The sequence below is a fragment of the Xiphophorus couchianus genome, chromosome 2, assembly GCF_001444195.1.
Source record: "Xiphophorus couchianus chromosome 2, X_couchianus-1.0, whole genome shotgun sequence".
Classification (NCBI taxonomy): domain Eukaryota; kingdom Metazoa; phylum Chordata; class Actinopteri; order Cyprinodontiformes; family Poeciliidae; genus Xiphophorus; species Xiphophorus couchianus.
Genome location: NC_040229.1, coordinates 18,607,086 through 18,620,146, shown reverse-complemented (window position 1 = coordinate 18,620,146; position 13,061 = coordinate 18,607,086). Strand labels below are relative to the sequence as shown.

Here is a 13,061-nt window from a genome sequence, read left to right as displayed (position 1 = left end):
TGACCTGTCTTCACGTTGCTGTTTGTTCATTAATGCTCATTTATTTCACTACTTTAAATTCACTAAGGGAAAACATAAACTGATTTTTTCATGCCTTTATTTCTGTTAGTTTGTTTTCCCACTTACGGTTAACGAAAACACAACACTTAAGATTACAACATTACATCAGACCAATAAAAAAAATTAACACAGAAATGTGAACTTGAAGAAAAGCATGTTCAATACTTTTAGACATAAAAGGTTATTTTCAAAAATAACTTTTAATTTGACAAATGACTCTCACCAGAACACGTTTTAGTATATTGAATAAGGCCGTAAACTTTAAAGGTGAGCACAGGTTAACTATTTACTAATTAGCTTATTTCTGAAGATAGTTTGGTAACACTTCTTTTTGTTTAGGCTGACATGACAAAATGTAGTATGAATTCATTTGCAAGACATAAATAAAGTAATCTGGTCATAAGCAAATTAAATGATATTAGTTGCAAAACACATGCAACCCATATAATTTTGTAAACAAAGATAAAATCTGAATGGAAAAGCCTAGTGTGGAATGCTAAAAACATCCTGTAATTTTATCACTTGTAGCACCATCTTCAGTAGCTGATTATTATGTAGAGCTTTTAACATCCTGCCCCAACGGGACTGAGGTCCCCATTTTTGGGCAAAACCAGTTTAGATCAGCCCCCGCTGATATAAACCTTCTGAAGTGTTTGTGCTAATGTGCTCTATTTGGTGTAGATTATGTCCCAACTTTGGTCTCAAGTATCCAAAGGCCATTGCAACAAGAATCATTCAGCAGCAGCAATTCTCTTTGCATACTGCTGACGTCTTTCTGCCTTGAGATTGTACTTGCCCTAACCCACCAGACCAGCAAAATGCAAATGATCCTGCTTTTATAGATAAGATCACAACTACCGGTGGTCAATAATCAAGTGTTTTAATTAACAATGCCTGGCTGCTATATTTCCTCTTAATTCCTATAAGGGCAGCAAAGTTGTACCAAACCAGACTAGATCCTCTTTATGGCTGGAGAATATAAAAGAGAATGTATTATGTATTTTACATTTTTAATGTTTTTGTACTTCCATTTGGGTTTCCACTGCTTCTAAAAATAGCCCAAGCATTTACAAAAAAAAAAAAAAAACATCCAGTTGTTTTTAGCAATAAATTTAAAGTTTTTTGATGTCTGGAAAGTTATCTATTTCAAAAACCTTTGGAATGTAACGTCACAAATCGGCAGCCGCTGCCCCTCACCTAGCAACCCCATCAAAGCCTAGCCCGTTACCTAGCAACCCCTACAAAGCCCAAAGAATGTCATAAACATGTTTCATATAGTCCATAGAACTATCCTAACCTGTTCAAGGAAGCACAATAGCTCACCTTTAAAGTTAAAAGAGGGTGTACTTTCCATGACCACTTTGGCTTTCCCCATCAACTCTGCTTCTTTCAAAATGTTCAGAGAAGTACACACCATGTTTACCAGTAGGAAAATGTTGTGGACATTTGTGGAAAGAGGCACTAAAAAGGCTTTCACACAACAAAAGCCAGCTTCTTATGTCACCCTCAGTAGTATCTCTAATGCTCGGCTCCAGCACACAAAACTGTCTGTCTATGTCTTGTGAGGAACGGGATGTGTTTGTTTACTTTGGCTGTTATTCTCCTGCCAGTGTCTGTCAATCACACACACACAACATTCAGGCAGCTCCGATAAAAGAAAATGTTCTCATGTCTCCCTAAAGATCTTTTGCATTTATTAAAAGGGCATACTTGTATTATTGGTGACTGCAGAAAGGGAAAAGTAGCTGGATAGTGCTGTTAAAGATCGGCGGGGCATTTTAGGGATTTTAGAGAGTCTTCTGAATTAAAGCTCAAAATTGTGTTTCTGAAAAGGTGTTCTGAAGCTGTAGCCTATATCATTCTCTCAATGTCACTGTTGTCCATCTATTCTCTTTTTTCCTCAGTGAGTCATTCGTATGGCTATGGCTTACTAGATGCAGGCGCTATGGTGAGTTTGGCACAGAACTGGACGACAGTGGAACCACAACACCAATGTGTTCTGACAATGCTTACAGAACCAAGGTTAGAACAGAGACTTCAAATTCTCTCTTGTGTGTGTGTGTGGGGGGGGATATTTAAGCATTTCATGTTGTAAGGTCTATTTTTCCAACACATACTACATTTCTGAGGACCCATTGCTCCAGGTCCCACAAGAAGAGGTGCTGTGTTTGGGTTAAACTTAGTGTAGGTTAGGTTAGGTTAAGGGTTGGGCATTTACTGGTTAGGAATAGTATAGGGTAAGGGCTAGGCTATTCAGTTATTGGTTTACTTCATAAGTAATAGAAATATAGTACACAAAGCCCTGCTAACTGTTTATGATTATCTTTTTAATGATTCCATGCACACATAGCTGATTTGTTTAACGTAGTTGTCTACTAGGACGTATTTGACAACTATCTGTTTTGCTGACAAGCTTTCTGGAGATGCTGATGTCACTTTTCAGCAAAACTTGGCACCTACCCACTCTACCTAAAGTACAAAGTACTTACACCTGCTTTAATGGCTGTGTTACCATGGTGTTTGTTTCACTGAATAACTGACCTGACCTAAACCCCAAATCTATCCAGTGCACTCAATTCTAGCTTTAGACAAAATTTAGTTTTTTCATCAGCTGTAATCCATAATCAACTAAATTAACAGAAATAATCTCTTTGCATGTATCTGTCTGTGTATTAAATCTACCTAATATGAATTTAATCAAATTTACTTTTCAAATATATTTGAGCTTGCAAGTAAAGCTTAACACAATACCTGTTTAAAAACAAAGCCTGAAAATTTACAGTAGAACTGAACGTGAAGTTGCTTGGTCTTGCGTGATAAATAAACATTACCATGTGGATAAAAGTTATGTAACAGCATATAAGATTCAGGTTTTCTCTTATTTTCAAAATTTTAGAACCACTGGAAATGGTGGATCCTACAACTGAGGAAAACAGTTTTTGGCTTCCTGTGGGAGGAAGATGTGTGTGTGCACAGCAGAGGGTTTTAGTTTTATTAAATCCATTCGCTGGCTCCTCATCCCTCCCAGCATCTGCCCTGAGGCCGTTGAAGACGTTTAGATTCTTAGCACAGTGTGATTGCCTGTGTCCGTTTTCTGCAGACACACAACATTAACCACTCTCCGCTCCTCTCGACAACCCTGCAGAGACATCGGGAACAAGCTGGTGTTCAGCAAGAGCGTTGATGCCTGCTGGGGGCGACCGGAGTATGTCCGATCTCTGGAGCACGCTCAGGCTCGCCTCAGTCTTTCCCATAACCAGCGAGGAAAATTGGCCATTCATCTCATCAGCCCAGTGGGAACACGTTCCACCCTGCTGTTCCCAAGGTACACAGTTAAACGCGGCTCTTCTGATGCCGCTTCATGACGTAAACCTTCTCTTTTAGACAGACTCAATGTGTGGCCGTGCGCGTGTGTGTGTTTGCTTTATACCGGGCTGTATTCAGCGATTCCCACACACAATAAAAAAGACAAAGGAAAATAAGTTTTCTCTTGTTGTCTATTAAGGCCCAATGACTATTCTTCGGAGGGGTTCAATGACTGGGCCTTTATGACCACCCACTCGTGGGATGAGGACCCACAGGGAGAGTGGACCCTAGAGATAGAAAACGTTGCATCTAATGGACGTGACTATGGTAAATCGCTCATTATCATTAATCTGTATACATTATTTCAAAACCACAGTAATGTCAGCATCAGCTGCCCCCTCGCCAACTCCAATCTCACTGCATGTTTTCATGCTTCATTTAAAAGGCCTTTTCAGTGCCTCTTTTATTCCTCGTCTAATGACAGGGTGTGTAATTTTTTTTGCTGTCCAGAGGAGAGCCTCTCAGAAGCACATCCAGATTAAAAGTCGACGGCCGTTACAAGAAAATATCTTACAGCTTTTTGATCAGAACCTCTGAACAAGGTTTTCATTTCCAACATTGGAGGCTGCTTTTTTTTTCTTTTTTTTTTTAGCTCAGAATCCAGCTTATGGTTGAGGAGAGTTAACATCTCTGTGTTTATCCTGTGGTTCTGTTTACTCAGAGCTGCAGAAGAAATGAAATGGGAGTACTTTCTCTTCCTCTGCTGGTGTCGATCCTCCTCCTGAGTTGTGTTTGGCCCCGCTCGCATCACTTGTTTCCTCTCCTTCCACCCCCACATCCTCTTCTCAGCCAGTTCACTCTGTTCCCCCACTGAGAGCTGCTAACTTGATATTTACCTCCATCTCATTTTGAACTCCTCACTTCTTTGTTTCCCTCTCACAGGTGTATTGAGTCAGTTCACCCTCACCCTGTGGGGCACCGGCCCCAGCGTTGTTAACCCCTCGTCGCCCGACTTCCCTCGACCTTCCAACAACAGCTGCAAGACCTTCGATGCCCAGCAGATCTGTATTGGTGGGAACACTCTGCCTCCACTGACACACAGAATTTAAACTGGATCAAAGAATACGTTTCAAAAATATCCATGCATTTTTTTACTCTACAAAGTGACCTTGAAAATAATTTATTGGGCTTTTGTGATGGAGCAATACAGAGTGGACCATAACTGCCAAGTGGAAGAAAAATAGTGTATGTAGTTTTCAAAGTATGCACATGTATTCTCTCCCCTTTTTTCTGATACCACTTAATAAATTCCAGAGAAATAAGTTGCCTTCAGAAGTCATGGAGCTAGTAAATAGTGTCCACCTTGATGTAATTTACTCTGACTGTAAGTCCAGCTGAAAACATTAGTGAACAAACAGCTTCATGAGGACCGACCGAGGGAGGCCAAGAAATATAAACTTTGAACATTTAATGTAACAAACGCAGTGCTGCAAAACTGAAAACCTGAGATGTAGCCTCAACTGAAACTGACGGGCAAGTAGAAGAATAAGCAGAAAAGATGGATCAGGTCAGAGAGTATGTTGACAGGACAACTATGAGCTCTGCCCTTCATAAATCTGGCAAGAAGAAATTATAAGAAGTTATGATTTCAGTTTGCCACAATGTAGACGGCACTGCAGACATGAAGAAGGAGGAACCTTAAATATAAATTTTACTCATTGCCCTGAAAATATAACCAAAGTCCAGGGTGAAATCTAAAACAAAATACATGGGGAGTCTTGAAAATACACATTCACTGACCCTTTCCTCCACTGACATCTGAGCTTAAACTTATACTATAAATGTTCTTCAAAAATTACCAGCAAACATAATTCAGCATCTACATATGTAAACTCCCACAGAAACAAAAAATATGGTCTGAAAACAATATCACTAATTTTTTTTCCACTTCGAAGTTCATGATTTTAACATGACATAACATGGAAAAGTTTAAGGGATGTAAAGACGTTACTCTGATAATGCATTGTCTCAGTATTGTTGTCTGTTATGAAACAGGCCTCAGGTCTGCATGTGTTGGGCGTCGTGGCGTCTGTAACGCAAATGTTGTGAATACAGATTAGGCGTTCACAGCCCCCCTTGTGCATCTGTTTATTTGTGCACCATAAATTAGCACGTTGCCATATGTCATACAAGCGTGTTGGGCATAGTGGGAACAGCAGGTGAAAATAAAACCACAATAATGCAAGAGCTTCTGACAATCTCAACAGAGACACACAAGGTCAGAAATGTTTTTTTTCCCCTTTGATCCGTCAGACTCTCTCCTTAATCATTCAGATTAAATCTGCTCTCACTGCTAATCCTTTCATTCACACACCCCCAGTTTCCTAATGACTTCCCAGACACGAAATCCAGAACTGCCAGAAATTAAGCTAAATATATGAGAGGAAGAGACGGAAAAGAGAAATTTTCTGTCAGCGCCAGAAGATAATTACAGGTGGGAAGATTTCTGGAAAATTTGAAAAATATCTAGGCACTGCTAAAGGAGTAATTGTCTTGAGATGATTGATAAAATAGATGCTCCCAGCACTGTATGAAGACAAATAAAGTATTCTCTAATCTTGTTTTACACTTTTTTTTTAATTTAGGCGAAATAAACTTAAATTCTGATCTACTACACCAGATTCTTCTTATAAATGTTCTCATTTAGGAATGGAGGACAATCAACAAGGGTTTAAATAACAACAGCAGCCCACAGAAAGCTAAGAAAGCCCAGAGGCTGTGTTACTGATATATTGTATCTTCTGCTGCATCCATCCACTGATTTCACCTTATCTCAAATTGGGTCACAAGAATAACAGGTCCAGGAGGGACACTCAGGCATCCCTCGGGAGAGTTCAGGGTCTGCAGCCAGAAGATCTAATCTATCCTAGTCAAAATGGCATAAAGTTAAGAAACGACCTCTTCACACTGTTTAATCAGAGCTTTAACTTCAGCATCTTGTTCCCTCTTGATTCGTGGAACGTCCAGAGACTTGAACCCAACTACGTTTGCGCTCCGATGTCCAGAATGTTTTAGAAACTGCAGGAAAAATATAAAATTGAGCCTGGAAAATGAAGAACTTGCAGGAAGCTTGTTGCTGACCAAAACAAACCAGAGCAGCTTTCATATTAGTGCAAACGAGGCTTCTCCGCTTCAGGCACTATCTGTCCTCTGACCTACAGGGAGCAGTCTACTGTTTGGTGTTTTCATTGTGTTAGTGTAAAATATGATTGTATTTTTTTTCTCTCATTTGTATTCCATGCAGTAATTCTTTTATTTTACCAAGAAAAAAAACTAATGACCTCAGAAGTTTAATTTATTAAAGCAATGATCATCAAACACATGAGATCACAGTAAAATTGATTAGCTAAGAGCAACAAACACATTAGATGACGGTTCCTGATGATCATCACTACAGCATTTAAAAACATCCTCGTCTTGGTCAGCCGTTTGAAGATCATCTTTTTAAGCCAGATGTTTTGAACAGATGATGTTTATGTTCTTAATCTCACTAGAAGATTACATCTGATGGAGGCTTGAGGGTATTAAATCATTCATCATGTCCATTCAGTTTAAATAAGGCTCAGCTTCTTCAGACAGAATTTAACTTTAATTAAAAATGGAGAAATTAACTTTACAAGAGAAGGCTTGGAAACGGACTGAGCTGACTCCACTGACATGTTGAAATCTTTCTTAGCTGATTATACTTAAACTTCTCATTCATTTATATAACTAACAGAATGTTAATGTAAATAAATGTACCTACTCTACTTCTGGATGTTTTGTTCATACTAGATCATTCAGAGCACACTATATGTTTCCAATTTCTTCTTATTGTGTTTTTCAATTAAGACACTTGAAAAGGATGTAATATTCAGTAAGCACAGTTACTCGCTCTTACATCAGTGGCTGGCTGTGGCTAAGACATATTGACAAACTAACAAACTGTGTAGGCGAGGGGGGGGAAATATTTGTGTTTCAAGGTAAAACCAGTATGATAAAGGAGGTTTTCAGGAACATTCTCAGAAATTCTTTTAGAACGTTTCTGCTAAATGGATTGAAAGAATCTCCTCTTTGACATTGTGATTACTGGAGCTTGTGTAATGAACATAGCGGCTCATTGAGGCATTAGACCACACCACTGGTGCAACAGTGTTAACATGACAGATATGTTATACAAAAAAAAATCTACTTTGAATTAGCAGCTTGTACTGGGGACAATTTTAGATCCTCTTTTTATTTTATGTTGTTTTTTTTTGACACACAAAACAACATAGTATCACAATCTGACACATGAGGTGTTATTGCATTAAGGTGATTCTTTAATATCATAACTGTCTGTCAAGAACACATTAACCTCATAGACATCAACTGGTGCGTTCCTGTGTTTCAATTTTCTTAAAAATATTACTGATTGTTGTTCATGTACCATTGCTGTTTAATTAATTTTCCTTCTGAAATATCTGTAAATGCAGTTTATATTTAGAGAATATTGAATATGATTATTGTGAAGCAGCACATTTACACAACATAATGTTATTACTCTTGCCAATTGTATTTGTTTGAGGCTCTAATAGGCTGATAGACTAGCCCTAACCCTTACCCTATGATACTAGCCCTAACCCTTACTCTAAGATACAACATGATGATAATTATTTTTTGTAGTTAGTTTTTTATCACAATAAATACATCAAATATTGTCACTATTGCAGATCCCTGGTTTTCAGCTGATATCTCTTTGGCAAACACTGTTGGTCCAGAAATATTTTAGGTGCCGGATTTTGTCATCCAGTTTTTTTTTTGTTTTGTTTTGTTTTGACAGATTCAGCTTAAGAAATGGAAACATATTTGGTTTTGTTTGTGACAGGCTGCTGGGAACAAACTGCATGGTCAGGCTAGAATTAAATGAGAAAAAAAATATTCATCCAGTTTTAAATGAAAATCTTTAAATGACCTTCAGCAGAATAAGAAGATATATATTAAACGGAAAATTGTAGCTTATGTAGCTTAAGTCTTTTAACAATTATCTGTAGTTTTTTTTCCCCCTTTAACTAGCAAAAAAATATTTAATTAAGATTAACTAAAGCAAAATTTTATATTTTCTTTATTTTCTAGTAGCAAAAGATATTTTGATTAATGTTCATACGTCAAACAGTCTCATAAATTCTCAGAATCAGCCTGAAAGCTGAAAGCATTTCATTTCCAGTCAGCTCTGGACATCACACTAAAATAAATCACGTTGAAATTTCTGTGTATTTCTCAGGATTCATGGTTAATTTCAATTCAACATGAAATCTGACAGTTAATTAAGAAACACACAGATAACAACAAAGTGTCAAATAACAAACAAGCTATTTAAAAAGAGTACTTCTGGCCAACACACTACAGATTGAAGAATTAATATTTAACAGGGAAACAGAAACTAAAATCAACAATTAAAACTGATTCAGAGTCTTACCATTAGATAATTCTGAACTCTTAATATTTAATGTTGATCTAGGGGGGAAAGATGGAAGCGTGATAGAATCAAAATCCCAGGATCGCCTTCATGACTCCCCAATTTTGTCGACAGCAACAGTAGAAAAAACAGAGTGCCTTATTTGAGACCCAACTAACTGTTTTGTCGGCTCCTGCTGAAGCAGCCCGGGTCTCCGTGGACCTGCAGTCCTGGTGGCAGTCTCTCCGTTTGGCCGATGGAGGTGTCTTGGCACAAACTGCAGTCCTTGCATACTGGGAGCAGAAGGTCAGAATAAAACTGCAAGACGTGCACTATTGCCTGGTTCTGCTCCAAAGATGGCAGGTGGCGTTCTTCCTTCTGGCACCGGGGGACAGTTGCCTGGATGGTCCAAACTTTGGGTCACACTGGAACTGGAGGCTGATGCAATGAAGAATGCAGCTTATAATAAAGCACTGTGTTAAGCTGAGCGTGTTCCACACTGTGTGGGGAAACTTTTAATCTTTTACCAGTTTTACACAAAACTGCATACAAAATTTAAAAAAAGGTATGATGTGGACAAAAAAAACACTTAATGCAGCCAATGTGAGGGAATGGGCGATCAATTCCTTTGAGTCCAGGAGAAAGCCTTCTGGTTATTAGTGTCCTGAGTTCACCTGCAGGGTTGATGTAGTTGGTGGGAGATGATTAACCAATCAGATGGCTTCGTGTGTGGAACAGCTTTCAGACAAAAACATCTTGGCAAGATCATATTTAGAGATGCTGGGCCGACAACTGCAGCAGAGTTTGTTTGGACAGAATCTCTGGTCCTTTGAGACAGCTTTCTAGGTTAATGTTCACATTACCTGTTAAAACACTACAGTGATGGAGTTGTGTATTTTTCACTGTGTTGTTTTTTAAGTTTGTTTTTTTTTATTTTATTCCTTGATCTTTTTTTGTCCTCTTCCAGAGTGTAGCCCAGGCTTCTCCCTCTTCCTCCAGGGCTGTGTGAAGTTTTGCCCCCCAGGCTTCACGTCAGGCCCACAACTGCTCAACCTCTCCCTGGAAAACTGGGTGGACTTGTCCTCTGTTCAGGCCTGCCTGTCTTGCCATCCATCCTGCCTCACCTGCTCAGGCTCTGGATCTACAGACTGCCTTTCCTGTCCAACTCACAGCCACCTAGTCTTCACCTCCTGCCTGCACCAGAACCAGGTCCAGAGGAAATCCCCCCTTACCGGAGGACTGCAGGGTGAAGAAGATGAGCCGGAGGTGAAGACACCAGCAGCAGCGGTGGCGGGAGCAGACATGAACAGCGGATCAACTGAAGAACCGCCAGGACTCAGTGCTGCTCCGCCCTCTCAGCTTCCTGTCGTCGTGGCGGTTCTCAGCTGTGCCTTGATCCTGGCTGCCTTCGTCGGGGTCTTCTTCTTGCTTCAGGTGCGCTCAGGAGACGCCGCTTTGACCTGGAGGACCAAACTGCCCTCTGTGTTTTCAGACACCAGGAGGACTCGGCTGGGCCTTGGCTTGGGCTTCCAGCGGGGGCGGGAGAGGAAGGCTCGGATATGCTACAAGGGGATCCCCACTGTGTGGGCAGACGAGGACACCATCGCCTGTGAGTCTGAATCAGACAGCGAGGAAGTGGACGGTCAGAGCGAGAGGACAGCTTTTATCAAGACGCAGAGCTTGATGTAGCTGGATCAGCTTCAGTCGCCGCGGTTTCTCACACCGTGGCGCGGAGGGTGTGAGATCTGACTGTGCAGAGGTGATACATGAAGGAGAAACACAGGCCTTACTGTCCCATCAGCACTACATCCTAATGCATTACCTATTTATTTACCTTTTAATCATTTAAGTGATTTCATTGATCACTTATGTTATCTGTTATATCCATTATGTCCTTAATTCTGTCACCAATACAGTGTGTTGCAAAAGTTTTAAAAAAATGTCCATGTTGTCTGGTAAAAGCACCAACTTCAGTGTATTTCACTAGGATGTTTATGTGATAGACCAAAAGGTGGCATATATGTGTGACATGAAGTTAAGAGGGTACATATTTATATTTTACAAATAAAATACCTCAAAGGTATGAAGTACACCTGCACTACTCAGCTCCCAGACTACTTAGTGAAACCAACGTCTGCTGAAATTACAGCTCAGTTTTATGGGGTGTGTCATCTTTCAAAGATCAACCTTTATTTCTCTCCATTTTGTTTTCACATCAACACTGATCAGCTTTCCTGTCCCTTTACGATGTAAAAGATCCCTTCAGCATGATAATACCTCCGTAATGTTGTCACGGAGAGGGTCAGGGTTTTTTTTTATCACACAGTATTTTTCTTGTAGGCCAGAACCTTACATTGTTGCCTCATCTGACCTTTGTGGTTTCACAAAGTAATTTGGGAGTACATGGTTTTTGTCCTCTCTCTGCACAGTGTTTTGCAACCTTTAAATTGGACTTTTAATGGCTTTCCCTCTACAACATTTTTCTCATCAGATTTCCTCTGTTAGGGCCAGATTTTCTAAAGGCATAATTAACAATTGTCCTGTCAACAGATTTACTAATAATGTAACTTTTAAAGCCAATGGTTTGCACTATAAACGGTGGCTTAAATACTAATGGACACCACACTGCATGCTTAAAAGTTTATTTGTAAGGAAAAAAAATTAAGCCATCTACAATTTATCCCCCAATTCATAGTTGTCCACAGTTCTCTGTTGGTCTATCATATAAAATCCCATTAAAAATATATGAAAGTATGAGGCAAAATTGGGAAAGGTTTAAGGGGTATGAATACTTTTGCAATGCATTGTATGAGGTGTTATGCAAATGTAACCATTCTAACCACTTCATCCATGGAGGACCCACATTTGGGGGCAATAGCAGTGGTTCCAAGAAACTCCAGGGGTCAAATTCAGTGCAGTTTGCTATGAAGAAAGCAGCAAGGAGGCAAAATGTACTTCATGTCATATAAGCTCTCTCCATGCTAAACGTCTTCCTACGTAAAAGCACATATTTTGGGTCCTGCATACCATCCTTGCATAACTATTCCAGAGCCACACGTAGGAACAGCAGGCTGGGATCTGTGTAGAATTATCATAACTTACTGGTAAGAAAAAATAAATAAATAATAAAAAATATATATATAGATGAAACCTTTTAAACCACCCAGCTCATTACTTTATCAAGCACACATCTCATGGATCACAAAATCTAAGCCGAGCTTTGATACATTTTCGTTTCGTATATATATTTATTTCCTGGCAGATTGCAGAGCGGGGAGTTAGGAGGTTTGCTTGCTGTTCATTAATAGTTGCAAAACTTTAATTTGAAGATTTCTTGGGCACAGTGGGACGCCATGATAAAACATCCCTCTGGCTGTTTGAGCAGAAAAATGTGGAGGATGTTCCATTCTCGGTCGAGCTACAGTAGGAACACATATCTGATGTATCACTCAGAAAAACTTACTGACTCGTAGATATTCCGTTTTTTTTTTCTTTCTGTCTTTAATGACTTTATGAAATCAGTTAGCCTACAGCTGCTTGGCCGACCTTTCGCCGCTCTGTCCCAATCGGTTGCTGCTGGTAAGAAATATGATCATTTTCTTCTCATTTTCCCCACAGAGCACGCGGTATATTGATTTTGGGGGGCTGCTCTGCCAGAACATTTTCATCAAGGTGAAGTTCTCTCCCTTTCTATTGTCAGCTCCATACATTAAACAGGCATCCACATGCTTTATTTCCCATTTGTGTAGATTTAGCTCTACACAGGCTGAATCAAAGCCTTTGGATCTAAAGGCTGGAATAATTGCAGTAACTGAAAAAGGAGATAGCTTGTATTGCTTTTTCTATGTGTGTTTTATAGCTCTTTTTTTATTCAACTAATAATGGTTGTTTAAAGTTGTGGAGACGAGTTTCATGCTGGATTAAAAAGATTTTGGCCGTTGCGTAAATGCGACTCGAGTTTGTTTTTACTGCCAGCTTTTAAAACTTTAAGGGTTTCGGGCGGCTGAAATTCTTCCCTGGATGCGCCAAACGCCACACAAGAGAGCAGATGGTTCATCACTTCTTTATTGCCGTACGCCACTGTTGCAAATGTGTTTCCTTCACTCGGAGAGTCAGGCTTTATCTGGGTGCCAGCATTCTGTCTGTGGCATGTATGCAGCTGCAGTGAGCCGCGCTGCCAGAACGCCTTCGAGAAACTGCTCTCTTCAGCTCCAAAAAG

General features: G+C 39.8%; 1 protein-coding gene across 3 annotated transcripts in view; it reads left to right on the top strand.

The window, feature by feature from the left end:
- furinb (furin (paired basic amino acid cleaving enzyme) b) overlaps positions 1-12,789 on the top strand; it is a 123,254-nt gene extending 110,465 nt beyond the window's left edge. For all 3 annotated transcript variants that reach the window (XM_028034830.1, XM_028034840.1, XM_028034848.1), the window contains 5 exons: positions 1,965-2,082; positions 3,206-3,385; positions 3,566-3,693; positions 4,309-4,437; positions 9,810-12,789. In XM_028034830.1, coding sequence (XP_027890631.1) covers positions 1,965-2,082; positions 3,206-3,385; positions 3,566-3,693; positions 4,309-4,437; positions 9,810-10,531 — 1,277 coding nt within the window. In that variant the 3' untranslated portion in view covers positions 10,532-12,789. The remainder of the gene's footprint in view (positions 1-1,964; positions 2,083-3,205; positions 3,386-3,565; positions 3,694-4,308; positions 4,438-9,809) is intronic.
- Positions 12,790-13,061: the final 272 nt, after the last annotated feature.